The sequence below is a fragment of the Oncorhynchus clarkii genome, chromosome 9, assembly GCF_045791955.1.
Source record: "Oncorhynchus clarkii lewisi isolate Uvic-CL-2024 chromosome 9, UVic_Ocla_1.0, whole genome shotgun sequence".
NCBI classification, from domain to species: domain Eukaryota; kingdom Metazoa; phylum Chordata; class Actinopteri; order Salmoniformes; family Salmonidae; genus Oncorhynchus; species Oncorhynchus clarkii.
Genome location: NC_092155.1, coordinates 47,645,956 through 47,662,885, shown reverse-complemented (window position 1 = coordinate 47,662,885; position 16,930 = coordinate 47,645,956). Strand labels below are relative to the sequence as shown.

Here is a 16,930-nt window from a genome sequence, read left to right as displayed (position 1 = left end):
GGCAAGCCTAAATTAATTTCAGGAGTAAAAATGTGCTTAACAAGTCGCATAATAACTTGCGTGGACTCACTCTGGGTGCAATAATAGTGTATAACATGATTGTTTTAATGACTACCACATCTGTGTACCCCACACATACAATTATCTGTTAGGTCCCTCTGTCGAGCAGTGAATTTCAAACACCGATTCAACCACAAAGACCAGGGATAATTTCCAATGTCTCGCAAAGAAGGGCACCTATTGGTAGATGGCTACAAATATGAAAGCGGACATTGTATATCCCTTTGAGCATGGTAAAGTTATTAATTACACGTTGGATGGTGTATCAATACACCCAGTAACTACAAAGATACAGGCGTCTTTCCTAACTCCGTTGCCAAAGAGGAATTTCTGGGATTTCACCAAGAGGCCAATGATGACTTTAAAACAGTTTGAGTTTAATGACTGAGATGGGAGAACTGAGGATGGATCCAACAACATTGTAGTTACTACACAATACTAACCTAATTGACAGTGAAAATAAGGATGCCTGTATAGAATAAAAATATTCAAAAAAAATGCATCCTGTTTGCAACAAGGAACTAAAATAATACTGCAGCAAATGTGGCAAGCAACTTTTTGTCCTGAATACTGTGTTACGTTTGGGGCAAATCATACAACACATTACTGAGTACTGCTCGCCTTATTTTCAACTATAGTGATGGCTGCATCATGTTATGGGTATGCTTGTAATCATTAAGGACTGGGGAGTTTTTAAGAATAAAAAAGAAACGGAATGGCGGAATGGAGCTAAGCACAGGCAAAATCCTAGAGGAAAACCTGGTTCAGTCTGCTTTCCACCAGACACAGGGAGACTAATTCACCTTTCAGCAGGACAATAACCTAAAACACAAGGCCAAATCTACACTGGTGTTGCTTACCAAGAAGACAGTGAATGTTCCTGAGTGGCCGAGTTACAGTTTTGGCATAAATCTACACGCAAATCTATGGCAAGATGTGAAAATGGTTTTCTAGCAATGATCAACAACCAATTTGACAGAACATGATGAATTCTGAAAAGAATAATAGGCAAATCTGGCACAATCCAGGTGTGCAAAGCTCTTAGAGACGTACCCAGAAAATCTCACAGCTGTAATCGCTGCCAAGTGTGCTTCTACAAGGTATTGACTCGGGGATGTGATTACTTATGTAAATGAGATATATATGTATTTAATTTTCAGTACATTTGCAAACATTTCAAAAAAATGTCACTTTGTTATTATGGGGTATTGTGACAGAAACATTTTTATTTCAAGCATTTTTAATTCCGGCTGTAACACAACAAAATGCAGAATAAGTCAAGGGGTTTGAATACTTTCTGAAGGCACTGTATTTAGCCTGGTCACAGATATTTTTGTGCGGTCTTGCCAACTCCTATATGAATTGACAATGAGGCACAAACAGATCGTGGACCAGGCTTGGTGATATTTGTACTTTTCCTCTATGTTATTCACCTTATCTTGGTTACTGTAAAGCTGGATGAAGAGGAAACAACGCCTGAGAATGTTGGCTTCTTCTCTTGTCAGTGTTGAATCATTGTTGTGTTCTCAAGGTCATTCTCTGTGAGAAAGACACTCATTTTCAAAGCGCTGGCTTTTAAAAAGTTCCATAAAACTCTGTTAGTCATTACTGTACTTAAATGCTGTTAACATAATTACTTTTGTGTTTGGGAGCCTTTTAACTCAATATAAGGATTTCTGTTTGGCTTTTACATTTAAAGAGTTGACCTTGCTTCCCTCTAGTGGTAGAGTGCTGTTACCTTTTCAATACACTTGATAATTATGGAACATAGTATTTCTTGATCAGGCAGTGGACTCCTGGTGCTATTGGCATCCCTTTAATATTTCGTCACATTCATTGAGAAAATGTCAAACAAAAGACTGTAAGTGACACAGTACTTCCCTATAGCTTTTGAATAACATTGTAAATGATTACTACTGTGTACATTCGAAATGTGGTATCAATATAGTAAAATGCCTTGCGAGCTGACACGACCGACACTGAGTATCTGCAGTTACAATAGATTAGTTTTGTTCAGAATTCTTGTGCAATGATAATGAATCTGCTTGTGTTGTGAATTTGTTAGTTGTTAGTTTTGTTGATTGTTAAATGTGTTTATACAGTGGCAAGAAAAAGTATGTGAACCCTTTGGAAATACCTGGATTTCTGCATAAATTGGTCATAACATTTGATCTGATCTTCATCTAGGTCACAACAATAGACAAACACACAGTCTGCTTAAACTAATAACACACAGACAATTCTAAGTTTTCATGTCTTTTTTGAACACACCGTGTAAACATTCACAGTTCAGGGTGGGAAAAGTATGTACCCTTAGATTTAATAACTGGTTGACCCTCCTTTGGCAGCAATAACCTCAACCAAACGTTTTCTGTAGTTGCGGATCAGACCTGCACAGCGGTCAGGAGGAATTTTGGAACATTCCTATTTGACAAAACTGTTTCAGTTCAGCAGTATTCTTGGGATGTCTGGTGTGCACTTCTCTCTTGAGGTCATGCCACAGCATCTCAATCTGGTTGAGGTCAGGACTCTGACTGGGCCACTCCAGAAGGCGTATTTTCTACTGTTGAAGCCATTCTGTTGTTGATTTACTTCTGTGTTTTGGGTCGTTGTCCTGTTGCATCACCCAACTTCTGTTGAGCTTCAATTGGCGAACAGATAGCCTTACATTTTACTGAAATTTTACTAAAATGTTTTGATAAACTTGGGAATTCATTTTTCCGTCGATGATAGCAAGCTGTCCAGGCCCTGAGGCAGCAAAGCAGCCCCAAACCATGGTGCTCCCTCCACCATACTTTTTTGCCTTTTTATCTCCACACATAGTGTTGTGTGTTCCTTCCAAACATCTCAACTGTAGTTTCATCTGTCCACAGAATATTTTGCCAGTAGCGCTGTGGAACATCCATGTGCACATTTGCAAACTTCAGATGTGCAGCAATGTTTTTTCCGTGGTGTCCTCTCATGAACACCATTCTTGTTTAGTGTTTTACGTGTCATAGACTCATCAACAGAGATGTAAGCATGTTCCAGAGATTTCTTTAAGACTTTCGCTGACACTCAAGGATTCTTCTTAACCTCATTGAGCATTCTGCACTGTGCTCTTGCAGTCATCTTTACAGGACAGCCACTCCTAGGGAGAATAGCAACAGTGCTGAACTTTCTCCATTTGTAGACAATTTGTCTTTCTGTGGACTGATGAACGTCAAGGTTTTTAGAGATACTTTTATAACCCTTTCCAGCTTTATGCAAGTCAACAATTCTTAATCTTAGGTCTTCTGAGATCTCTTTTGTTCGGGGCATGGTTCACATCAGGCAATGCCTCTTGTGAATAGCAAACTTCGATTTTGTGAGTGTTTTTTATAGGGCAAGGCAGCTCTAACCAACATCTCCAATCTCGTCTCATTGATTGAATTCCAGGTTAGCTGACTCCTGACTCCAATTAGCTTTTGGCGAAGCCATTAGCCTTGGGGTTCACATACTTCTTCCAAACTATACTGTGAATGTTTAAATGATGTATTCAATATAGGCAAGACAAATACAATAATTTGTGTGTCATTAGTTTAAGCACGCATGTTTGTCTATTGTTGTGACTTAGATGAAGATCAGATCAAATTTGATGACCAATTTATGCAGAAATCTAGGTAATTCCAAAGGGTTCACATACATTTTCTTGCCACTGTATACAGTGGGGCAAAAAAAGTATTGTCAGCCACCAATTGTGCAAGTTCTCCCACTTAAAAAGATGAGAGAGGCCTGTAATTTTCATCATAGGTACACTTCAACTATGACAGACAAAATGAGAAGAAAAAAAATCCAGAAAATCACATTGTAGGATTTTTTATGAATTAATTTGCAAATTATGGTGGAAAATAAGTATTTGGTCAATAACAAAAGTTTATCTCAATACTTTGTTATATACCCTTTGTTGGCAATGACAGAGGTCAAACGTTTTCTGTCAGTCTTCACAAGGTTTTCACACACTGTTGCTGGTATTTTGGCCCATTCCTCCATGCAGAACTCCTCTAGAGCAGTGATGTTTTGGGGCTGTTGCTGGGCAACACGGACTTTCAACTCCCTCCAAAGATTTTCTATGGGGTTGAGATCTGGAGACTGGCTAGGCCACTCCAGGGCCTTGAAATGTTTCTTACGAAGCCACTCCTTCGTTGCCCGGGCGGTGTGTTTGGGATCATTGTCATGCTGAAAGACCCAGCCACGTTTCTTTTTCAATGCCCTTGCTGCTGGAAGGAGGTTTTCTATTTTTTATTTTTGTTTTATTTTTTTTTTGAATTTTACCCCTTTTTCTCCCCAATTTCGTAGTATCCAATTGTTGTAGTAGCTACTATCTTGTCTCATCGCTACAACTCCCGTACGGGCTCGGGAGAGACGAAGGTTGAAAGTCATGCGTCCTCCGATACACAACCAACCAAGCCGCTGCTTCTTTAACACAGCGCACCTCCAACCCGGAAGCCAGCCGCACCAATGCGCCGGAGGAAACACCGTGCACCTGGCCACCTTGGTTAGCGTACACTGCGCCCAGCCCGCCACAGGAGTCGCTGGTGCGCGATGAGACAAGGACACCCCTACCGACCAAGCCCTCCCTAACCCGGGCGACGCTAGGCCAATTGTGCGTCGCCCCACGGACCTCCCGGTCGCGGCCGGTTACGACAGAGCCTGGGCGCGAACCCAGGACTCTGATGGCACAGCTGGCGCTGCGTACAGCGCCCTTAACCACTGCGCCACCCGGGAGGCGGAAGGAGGTTTTCACTCAAAATCTCACAATACATGGCCCCATTCATGGCCCCCTTTACACGGATCAGTCATCCTGGTCCCTTTTCAGAAGAACAGCCCCAAAGCATGATGTTTCCACCCCCATGCTTCACAGTAGGTATGGTGTTCTTTAGATGCAACTCAGCATTCTTTGTCCCCCAAACACGACAAGTTGAGTTTTTACCAAAAAGTTATATTTTGATTTCATCTGACCATATGACATTCTCCCAATCTTCTTCTGGACCATCCAAATGCTCTCTAGCAAACTTCAGACGGGCCTGGACATGTACTGGCTTAAGCAGGGGGACACGTCTGGCACTGCAGGATTTGAGTCCCTGGCGGCGTAGTGTGTTACTGATGGTAGGCTTTGTTACTTTGATCCCAGCTCTCTGCAGGTCATTCACTAGGTCCCCCCGTGTGGTTCTGGGATTTTTGCTCACCGTTCTTGTGATCATTTTGACCCCACGGGGTGAGATCTTGCGTGGAGCCCCAGATCGAGGGAGATTATCAGTGGTCTTGTATGTCTTCCATTTCCTAATAATTGCTCCCACAGTTGATTTCTTCAAACCAAGCTGCTTACCTATTGCAGATTCAGTCTTCCCAGCCTGGTGCAGGTCTACAATTTTGTTTCTGGTGTCCTTTGACAGCTCTTTGGTCTTGGCCATAGTGGAGTTTGGAGTGTGACTGTTTGAAGTTGTGGATAGGTGTCTTTTATACTGATAAGTTCAAACAGGTGTCATTAATACAGGTAACGAGTGGAGGACAGAGGAGCCTCTTAAAGAAGAAGTTACAGGTCTGTGAGAGCCAGAAATCTTGCTTGTTTGTAGGTGACCAAATACTTATTTTCCACCATAATTTACAAATAAATGTATTAAAAATCCTACAATGTGATTTTCTGGATTTATTTTTCTCATTTTGTCTGTCATAGTTGAAGTGTACCTATGATTAAAATTACAGGCCTCTCATCTTTTTAAGTGGGAGAACTTGCACAATTGGTGGCTGACTAAATACTTTTTTGCCCCAATGTAATTATTCTCAAATGTTTTTGACATAAAAAATGTTCAAGGTGAACACGGGTTTGTTATGACTCCTGTTGCACCGGGCCACGATGCCATCTCCTCCAGTGCAGACCATCATGTCAGTGGTCAGGACGCTGCACCATTTAGGCTGTGTACAGCTTGCATGGTCAACGACAGGCACGAGGGCCTGCTGCAGCATGTCGGTGAAGGGGCCTCCAGCTGAGGATTACAACAGAATCACAATAGCTCAGGTAAGAGCCAGGACTCGGGTCGGTTCCATTTCAATTCAGGAAGTAAACTGAAATGCACATTTTCTTCAATGCGTTTCAATGAGGAAAATGTGGAATTGAAATGTCTTTACTGACTGAATTGACTGAATTTAAATGGAATTGACCCTTACCCTGGTAAGAGTTTTTGGACCATAGTACCCACAGGGTTGGACCAGGAAACATATAACTAGGTTTCCACACAGACAAAATGCGGAAGAGGTGCAGACACTGTAGAGATGTCCCCAGCCGTTGACGTAGCAGGGCTCGTTGTGGGGCAGGATAAAGCCAGCCTCAGGAAGACAGGCAGGCATGATGGAGTCAGTGACGGCCACATGGTCTCCAACTTGAGAGCAATGTCATTACTGCAGAAGACACACGGTTATAACCCCCAATGAGCTCCCAATACACACATAAAGACGTATAGTTTGACAGCGATCTTCCAAAATTAACGGTAGGTTTAGTAAGTCTGCTAATTTAGTGTGCTAGCTGTGATTGTATTGTTACTGTCGGTGTTTACTGGTGCAGTGAGCTAACTACTGCTGCTGGTATTTGGTTGGAATTACTGTTGTTGCTTCATAGTGAAATAGTCATATGGTCATAGATGGACCTGATGTGTACTGTAGCTTGATGGTTGTGTGTATTGAGTCACACACCCAATTCCCAAGGGGAAGCAGTTACTTTACAGGCTGAGGCCTCCTCAGTCTCTTTCAGGTTGTGCTTGCCCAACTCTACTCTGTAGGTCCTGCTACTGCTGCATGTGTAACCAACCACAGCTAAGCTACTGAATAGTCAAACATCTACTGGCACCAAATGTTATTGAGGGCTATTACACGTGCAAACAATATTGTGTTTATGTAAGGTAAGGCCACCAAAGTGTTGTATGGCTTGTGTTGATGTGTTCAGTACATAATGCAGAGGGCAGCCGTGACAACCCAATCAGTGTTCATCAGAGTGCCACTAAACACCTGTTTCCACGCACCAATATCATTATACTGGAGAGAGATCTGGAATCCAGAGGACAGGACGGATAGTTAGCATCTCTGCTGTCAGGTTGAAGTTAGTCTCTTGTGACAGTTAGTTCAGGGTACCAAGTTGAAGTGTAAAGTGCAGGAGCTTGATTCCATTTAGAAGGGAAAAAAACACTACAGGAATAGAGATTAAACACCTACCAAGCAAGAGTTTTTTTCCCCCAAGGGTGTTAATACATATGCAGCAGAGTTGAAGAAACTGTATGAGCATTGCCAGTTTGGAGACATTAAGGGATAGATTTGTTTGTGGACTGAAACATGAACACATTCAGAAACGTTTGCTCACAGAGACAGATCTCACTGTAGCTTTGGAAATCCTGACCAAAGATGCAATTGAGAGACAAAATAAACACTGACCTCCTTTCAAAACGTTCCTGCACAAATTTTCTTGCAGCCGACAGCGTCCCCTGTGGCTGAAAAATGCAACAGGGGTGCCAGAGATGGCCACAAGGCAGAGGACTTCTGTTTCAGAAACGAAATCTGTACAAAATGCAATAGAAGAGGCACATTAAAAGAGCATGTTGAGCAAAATATAGTCGCAACAGGGAAACTGAGAACATGAAATGGTCTGTGCACTAGCAGAGCAGAGTGGCAGTGATTCAGATGAACAATTCATGGTACAATGGACTTAACACAGTGACTTCTCCCAGCAGTAGCATAATATGGGTGACACCAGAAATTGAAGGCATACCATTCAAAATACAGTGTCTGTAATTTCCATGACTGTCTACAATGAGCACATCAAGGCCATCAAGCTGAAGAAAACAAATGTGTTGCTGAAGACATACTCAGGAGAGAGATTGAGATGAATGGGGGCGTTGCAGGTCAGAGTGCGTTATGGGGAGCGAACATAGCAGTTGCAGCTGTATGTGGTGCCTGGAACTGGTCCCCCATTATTTGGCAGTGAATGGCTGCTTCAGACATCCCAGCTTGAAGAGAAAGGCACAGACCAAACACTGGAACATTTGCTGAAGAATTACAGCACCGTTTTCAGTGATCAGATGGGAACATTAAAAGGCTTAACAGCCAAACTCGTACTGAGAGATGATGCAACCCCAAAATTCTGCAAAGCCACATCCGTTCCATAGTCCTTGAGACCAAAGGTGGAAGCGGAAATCTATTGCTTGCAGGATACCGGGATCCTGACGAAAGTGGGCAGAAGTGAATGTGCCACACCCATTGCTCCCATTGTAAAGAAAGACGGTCTGTTTGAAAGTGTGGGGACTTCAAGGTCCCTGTGAATTCAATGTTGGATGTGGACCAATACCCCCTGCCCCGTCCACACAGGGCTGGACATCGTGAAGCCAAACCGGTGCAATGAAGTGCTGAACAAAGATGCTCTGCGGCGGCTGTGAGCCCAATCTCCAAACAGGATAGGGAGTGATGGTGCGAGACTACAGAATAATTTTGGGGGTGCTTATATTTGTCCTTTTACACACAAGTGTGTAATGGAAATGTGTTTATTGCATATCCCAACTCCCCCTGAGACACCCGCAGAGAGTGGGGTCATAGCCAGGGTCACCATTGTACAGCAACCCTGGAGTAATTCAAGCACAGCAACAGATTTTTTTACCTTGCAGGCTCTGGTATTCAAACCAGCGACCTTTTGGTTACTGGACCAACGCTCTAACCTCGAGGCTATCTGCCGCTCCTGAAGAGGAGGGAAATGAACAAGCGGGACCGTACACACACACATGGAACAAAGAACTTACCAGGTTCAAGTGAGCCACAACATTATGTGGCGGCGTCGCATTAACCAACTGCATTCCAAAGGAAACAGGACAACATCTGAGAGAGAACAGGCACAGAGAACTCCTGGAAGTGGCACAGCTGGAGAGGGCAATGGGGTGGTACAGGGACCCCAGTGATGTACTGGGCCGTTTGCACTACCATCTCTAGTGCCTTGTGGTCGGTGGCCGAACAGTTGCCATACCAGGCAGTGATGCAACCAGTTAGGATGCTCTTGATGGTGCAGCTGTAGAACCTTTTGAGGATCTGAGGACCAATGCCAAATCTTTTCAGTCTCCTGAGAAGAAATAGGTTTTGTCGTGCCCTCTTCACGGCTGTCTTGGTGTGCTTGGACCATGTTAGTTTGTTGGTGATGTGGTCACCAAGGAACTTGAAAATCTCAACCAGCTCCACTGCAGCCCCGTCGATGAGAATGGGGGTGTGCTCGGTCCTCCTTTTCCTGTAGTCCACAATCATCTCCTTGTCTTGATCACGTTGAGGGAGAGGTTATTGACCTGGCACCACACAGCCAGGTCTCTGACCTCCTCCCTATAGGCTGTCTCATCATTGTCGGTGATCAGGCGTACCACTGTTGTGTCATCGGTAAACTTAATGATGGTATTGGAGTCGTCCCTGGCCGTGCAATCATGAGTGAACAGGGAGTACAGGAGGGGACTGAGCACGCACCCCTGAGGGACCCCTGTGTTGAGGATCAGCATGGCGGATGTGTTGTTACCTACCCTTAACACCTGGGGGGCAGCTCGTCAGGAAGCATTTAAACATCTTGGAAAATTCCAGAAATTCTGTCATGGCTTTAGAAGCTTCTGATAGGCTAATTGACATAATTTGAGTCAATTGGGGGTGTACCTATGGATGTATTTCAAGGCCTACCTTCAAACTCAGTGCCTCTTTGCTTGAGAAAATCAAAACGAAATCAGCCAAGACCTCAGAAAATAAATTGTAGACCTCCACAAGTCTGGTTCATCCTTGGGAGCAATTTCCAAACGCCTGAAGGTACCACGTTCATCTGTACAAATAATAGTATGGAAGTATAAACACCATGGGACCATGTAGTCGTCATACCTCTCAGGAAGGAGACGCGTTCTGTCTCCTAGAGATGAGCCTACTTTGGTGCAAAAAGTGCATATCAATCGCAGAACAACAGCAAATAACCTTGTGAAGATGCTGGAGGAAACAGGTACAAATCTATCTATATCCACAGTAAAACAAGTCCTATATCGACATAACCTGAAAGGCCACTCAGTAAGGAAGAAGCCACTGCTCCAAAACCGCCATAAAAAAGCCAGACTACGGTTTGCAACTGCATATGGGGACAAAGATTGTACTTTTTGGAGAAATGTCCTCTGGTCTGATGAAACAATATAGAACTGTTTGGCCATAATGACAATCTTTATGTTTGGAGGAAAAAGGGGGAGGCTTGCCGTGAAGTACAGGGGTGGCAGCATCATGTTGTGGGGGTGCTTTGCTGCAGGAGGGACAGGTGCACTTCACAAAATAGATGGCATCATGAGGAAGGAAATTTATGAGGATATATTGAAGCAACATCTGATGAACAATGACCACAAGCATACTTCCAAAGTTGTGGCAAAATGGCTTAAGGACAACAAAGTCAAGGTATTGGGAGTGGCCATCACAAAGCCCTGACCTCAATCCCATAGAAAATCTGTAGGCAGAACTGAAAAAGCATGTGTGTGCAAGGAGGCCTACAAACCTGACTTAGTTACACCAGCTCTGTCAGGAGGAATGGGCCAAAATTCACCTAACTTATTGTGGGAGGCTTGTGGAAGGCTACTCGAAATGTTTGACCGAAGTTAAACAATTTAAAGGCAGTGCTACCAAATAGTAATTGAGTGTATGTAAACTTCTGACCCACTGGGAAGGTGATGGAAAATAAAAGCTGAAATAAATCATTCTCTCACTATTATTCTGACATTTAACATCCTTAAAATAAAGTGGTGATCCAGCTGACCTAAAACAGGGAATTTTTACCTAGATTAAATGTCAGGAATTGTGAAAAACGGAGGTAAAATGTATTTGGCTAATGTGTCTGTAAACTTCTGACTTCAACTGTAGTATTGTTTCAGTTGAATGTAGTTGATCCATATTCCAATTGTTTTGTATTGCATGTAAAACACAAATGTAAAACAATCGTTAGCACTAGCAACTAGGTCTGCAAGAATGACAAACTTCATCATGCCTGTGTCTTCCCCACTTATATTCACAACAAGGCTGTATTTATACTGTACTGTATGTTCGGTGCATCACCCAGGGTTAACAAGTTGGAAAACTCAACCAGACAATTTTGGAAACCACATTCATCCTTAATTTAACTAGGCAAGTCAGTTAAGAACTAATTCGTATTTACAATGACGGCCTACCGGGGAATAGTCTACGGGTATGGCCTTGCCACCTTTCCTATGGTGGTGACACGAGTTGTGGTGGGAAAGGACACCAGGCACAACAGCTGGCCACATATGTAAGGGGCAAGGGACACAACATATTTTCAGTGACACAACTTTCCTATTGCTACTCAAAGCAGAATCTTTCACAATTTGATAACTTTTCTTCTTGAATACACAGTCTTATACTAACTTGTTGCTCAGTTATTCATATAGGCAGATATGGCTCCTCCCCCTGTTATGGTCTCTTATTATAGGCTACAGGGCAATAACAGTCATTCCTTTCAAAGAAAATAGTTTAGCTTCTATTGTATCAAGATGTTTCTTAGCCATTATTGCTCATTGGTAAACATCTGCATCAGCTGATCAAAAATGTGTTTATGTTTGAGTGTGTGATTCAGGTTGCTTCTTTAAAAGTTGTGGCTCGGTATCAAGTGTGGTAGTACTTATTATTTTGTAACTTCCCAATGTATGACATTTGAGCATTGTTCACTAAATGAAGCAACAGCACAATTCTTATTTTCAATGTTTTATTTACGAGCAGACCTTCCACATGGTGACAGTGGATTCCCAAAAAGTAGCTCTGTTGCCTTAGTTGTTCATCATGGCCTGTGGAAAATATGAGAATGAAAAACGTTAGATGTGCCCTCATCATGATTCGTGTGTACTGTACAACATCTGTAGTTATACTGTAGATACTGTAAAACAAAGATTAAAAGTCTCTTAATTGTTATATCATGCAGCTTGACTTGAAATATCCACAAAATTGTCAAACTCTCTTTCTCTCTCCAAACTTTTTACAGCAACATTTTTACCATGGCACCTTTTACATCTAAATCATTGTGGACAAAAATGTGGTTGTCGACTAAAAGTTTGGTTATGTAATAACAGTTCTAGTCAGTGTCCCAATGTGTAGCTGAATGCACTTACAGTGTTGATCCAGTCCATGTAGGAGCTGACTTGGGTGAAGACAGTGGGCTTCTTGCGGAAGTTGCAGCTCAGCCCAGAGCCAAAGCTCACAATACCGTGGACCTCCCAGGCGCCATCAGCATTTTGGCAGTTCAGGGGGCCACCGGAGTCACCCTGTGTCAAAGGACAAAACCAGAAATTTAAAAAGTTCAGTACAGCTCCATCTTCCACTATAGTAGGAGTCTGAAAAATGTGGCCCTAGGGCCATTTGTGGCCCTCTCTTCATGTTGGATGGCCCAGTGTCACTTTTAAACACTCATTATTGTGATTTCTGCAATTATGTGCTAGTGCCTTGCATAGTCACATAGTTATGGGGCACTGTTGCAAAGGTCCGCTATGGAACTTACGTTGCATCCGGACACAATGCCATCTCCTCCAGCACACACCATGGTGTCCTTCACCTGGAAGCCCCACCAGTCTTTCTGGGAGCAGGTGGCGTGGTCAACGACAGGCAAGAGGGCCTGCTGCAGAATGTCAGGGAGGGCACCTCCGGCTGTTAAGGAGAGGGAAACACGACACAACATGTTACCTCGGGTAAAGATATTCTCTTTAAAGTCTGACTCTTTAAGTAGAGAGAATTAGAGCACTCGTCACCCAGATTTAGGAAATGATGTTTTGCAACCCAATGTCTGTCCTCAAACACTTCATTTGAAGTTTGCATTTTAATTAGCATGATGAGAGGATAGTGCAAGAGGTGCAGTCACTCACTGACGGTGCGTCCCCAGCCGGTGACATAGCAGGACTCGTTGTGGGGCAGGATGAAGCCAGCCTCGGGAAGACAGGCCGCCATGATGGAGTCAGTGAAGGTGACGGGAGTCTCCAGTTTGATAAGGGCAATGTCATTACTGCAGAAGACACACAGACACCAGTCAACATGACGTACAGTGCATTCGGAAAGTATTCAGACCCCTTGACTTTTTACACATTTTGTTACGTTACATCCTTATTCTAATATTTTTTAAATAATTGTTTTTTTATCAATCTACTCACAATACCCTATAATGACAAAGCGAAAACAGGTTTTTAGAAATTTGGGCAATACTTATTTATATATGTATTCAGACCCTTTGCTATGAGACTTGAAATTGAGCCGTACCCAAGAAGACTCAAGGCTGTAATCGCTGCCAAAGGTGCTTCAACAAAGTACGGAGTAAAGGGTCTGAATACATACTGTATGTAAATGTGATATTTCAGTTTTTGCTTTGTCATTATGGGGTTTTGTGTGTCTATTGATGAGGGACATTTTTTTTTTAATTCATTTTAGAATAAGGCTGTAATGTAACAAAATCTGGAGCCAGTCAAGGGGTCTGAATACTTTCCGAATGCACTGTATGCAGACTTCTAATTATCAGTTAGCATTAGTATGCTAACTGAAAAGTTCAATCAGTTATTGAGGTAGTAGTGTACATTTTTGCACTGTATTACAAATCAAAATTGTGAAATGTAATCCCGACCGTCCTACATAAGATAGTTCAAACTTTTGGAATGCTGTCTATTCAGTCACAGACTACCATTTTTGCTGTGTTACTCTTGTTCACCATCCTTGTGTCTAATTAGGCTGTACCACTGTAAAAAGAAGTTAGCATTGGTTCTACCGGATGAAGAGGGGGTTCCATTTCTCGTGGACGACGATCTTGGCAACACCAACAGCAAGAGAACCCTCCTCAGTCTCAGCCAGGTTGTGCTTTCCCAGGTTCACTCTGTAGGTCCTGCTACTGCTCAAGAATAACAGAGGAGAACAGATACAGAACACAGTATGAGGGAGTGACACTGAATATTCAATTCACAAAATTCAAATAATCTGTCAAGCTTTGATTCTCTAGCATGCTCTTGTTATCTGTTGAAAAGACTAAATATATATATATATATATTCAATTGAAGCACTACTGCCCCTGAGCAAGGCAGTTAACCCACTGTTCCCCGGGCACCGATGACATGGATGTCGATTAATGCAGCCCCCCGCACCTTACTGAATCAGAGGGGTTGTGTTCAATGCGGAAGACACATTTCAGTTGATTGCATGCAGTTGTACAACTGACTAGGTATCTCCCTTTCCCTTGTTCTTCCTTTTACATTATTATTGTAGGTTGAATTTCAGAACTGTGGCCCATTTGATGTTTCCTGCTCATCATGACTGCCCCCAAGTGCCCCTCTCTTAAACATTATTATTCTACTGTCCTCTCACCTGATGCAGTGAGCAGCGGTGAGGACCCACTCGCTTGAAATCAGAGTTCCACCACAGGTGTGTCTCCACTCACCATCTCTGTCGTACTGGAGAGAGATCTGAAAGACACAAGAAAGTAGAGAATAATGAGTATTTCTCAATTTTGAAGCCCCCTACACTTCAAGGTTTAACTGTGGTAAAATCTCAATCTCACTGATATAAGAACAAGAATTCAGAATAAATGATTGCAGAAGATATAACATGGTTGTGATACATGTTTGATAACAACTGTTGATGACTGACAAGCAATGATTAGTATAGATGCATTGCATTGTTTAAATCTACCCAATTCCAAATCAACGCCTAGCCTCTTCCCCCTATGTACTTTATGCAGATCTGCGAAGACCGGATAGCTTTGTCACAGTCACTATGTATCTTCTGCATTGACTTAACGTAAAGTACCTGCCAGGGCCAGCTGTTGGGCCTGACGTCTTCCCCTCCCACCACTCGTGTCACCACAGGAGGGAAGGTGGGCATGCCACACCCGTATACTGTTGGACACAAACACACTCAAAACTCATATATAACCTCAGTCTACTGGTGTTAGCTAGCATACATTACTATAGTATCAATACACTGTTGAGTCACATTTTGAGCTTAAATCATTTTGATTATGTTAGAAATGAATCATTTTTTTAATGAATACACTATCCACATTTATGTATTTCATTTGCAATGCCACTTTAAAAAAATCTTTCAATAGGTTTAGCAATGTAGCATTCTGTCAATATTCTAACTGAAGATGGGACGAGAAATAGGCTACTGTATAGTGTTCCGTTCTTATTAATAAAACAAATAAGTAGAATCCTTACCAGCAGCAACCAGACAAGCAAGGACTACAAACTTCATCATGTTGGTATCTTCAAAATGTGTCTTCACACCAGGGATGCCTTTATACTGTAGGCTACTGTATATGACGTTTGACAGGTAAGACAAGAATTCAACAGATTCTGGGAAATGTTTCATCGGTCAGCCCACTCTGAAAACCAAGCTGGGGGTGAAGCTAAGGACAGCTAGCCCAGCCACAATGATAAAATTGCCCGCCCCCCTTTTTTCCACTCCCCTTGAAGTATAATATTAACACAAAAAGATTTGGATTTGAACATATGTGTAGTGGCAAGCTATTCTCACAGCTTCTCGAAGCAGCATGTTTCATGCATTGTAGATTACCAATGCATGATTACCTAGATCAAATAAAGTAAGTGCGGTACCGCACAATTGAAAAAAAATATATGGGCTTTAGTGTGATGGTAATACAGTGGGGCAAAAAAGTATTTAGTCAGCCACCAATTGTGCATGTTCTCCCACTTAAAAAGATGAGAGAGGCCTGTAATTGTCATCATAGGTACACTTCAACTATGACAGACAAAAAGAAGAAGAAAAAATCCAGAAAATCACATTGTAGGATTTCTTATACATTTATTTGCAAATTATGGTGGAAAATAAGTATTTGGTCACCTACAAACAAGCAAGACTTCTGGCTCTCACAGACCTGTAACTTCTTCTTTAAGAGGCTCCTCTGTCCTCCACTCGTTACCTGTATTAATGGCACCTGTTTGAACTTGTTAGACACCTGTCCACAACCTCAAACAGTCACACTCCAAACTCCACTATGGCCAAGACCAAAGAGCTGTCAAAGGACACCAGAAACAAAATTGTAGACCTGCACCAGGCTGGGAAGACTGAATCTGCAATAGGTAAGCAGCTTGGTTTGAAGAAATCAACTTTGGGAGCAATTATTAGGAAATGGAAGACATACAAGACCACTGATAATCTCCCTCGATCTGGGACTCCACGCAAGATCTCACCCCGTGGGGTCAAAATGATCACATGAACGGTGAGCAAAAATCCCAGAACAACATGGGGGGACCTAGTGAATGACCTGCAGAGAGCTGGGATCAAAGTAACAACCCTACCATCAGTAACACACTACGCCGCCAGGGACTCAAATCCTGCAGTGCCAGACGTGTCCCCCTGCTTAAGCCAGTACATGTCCAGGCCCGTCTGAAGTTTGCTAGAGAGCATTTGGATGATCCAGAAGAAGATTGGGAGAATGTCATATGGTCAGATGAAACCAAAATATAATTTTTTGGTAAAAACACATACCTCGTCGTGTTTGGAGGACAAAGAATGCTAAGTTGCATCCAAAGAACACCATACCTACTGTGAAGCATGGGGGTGGAAACATCATGCTTTGGGGCTGCAAAGGGACCAGGACGACTGATCCGTGTAAAGGAAAGAATGAATGGGGCCATGTATCGTGAGATTTTGAGTGAAAACCTCCTTCCATCAGCAAGGGCATTGAAGATGAAACATGGCTGGGTCTTTCAGCATTACAATGATCCCAAACACACCGCCCGGGCAACGAAGGAGTGGCTTCGTAAGAAGCATTTCAAAGTCCTGGAGTGGCCAAGCCAGTCTCCAGATCTCAACCCCATAGAACATC

General features: G+C 42.7%; 1 protein-coding gene across 1 annotated transcript; it reads right to left on the bottom strand.

The window, feature by feature from the left end:
* Nucleotides 1-11,804: 11,804 nt before the first annotated feature.
* Nucleotides 11,805-15,443, bottom strand: LOC139417267 (chymotrypsin-like elastase family member 2A). Its single transcript, XM_071166527.1, has 8 exons — nucleotides 15,297-15,443; nucleotides 14,887-14,975; nucleotides 14,446-14,543; nucleotides 13,856-13,975; nucleotides 12,969-13,105; nucleotides 12,608-12,753; nucleotides 12,222-12,374; nucleotides 11,805-11,900 (listed from the first exon to the last, which is right to left on the bottom strand). The coding sequence occupies exons 1-8, from the start codon at nucleotides 15,334-15,336 to the stop codon at nucleotides 11,883-11,885; spliced, it is 801 nt and encodes a 266-aa protein (XP_071022628.1). The 5' UTR covers nucleotides 15,337-15,443; the 3' UTR covers nucleotides 11,805-11,882.
* Nucleotides 15,444-16,930: the final 1,487 nt, after the last annotated feature.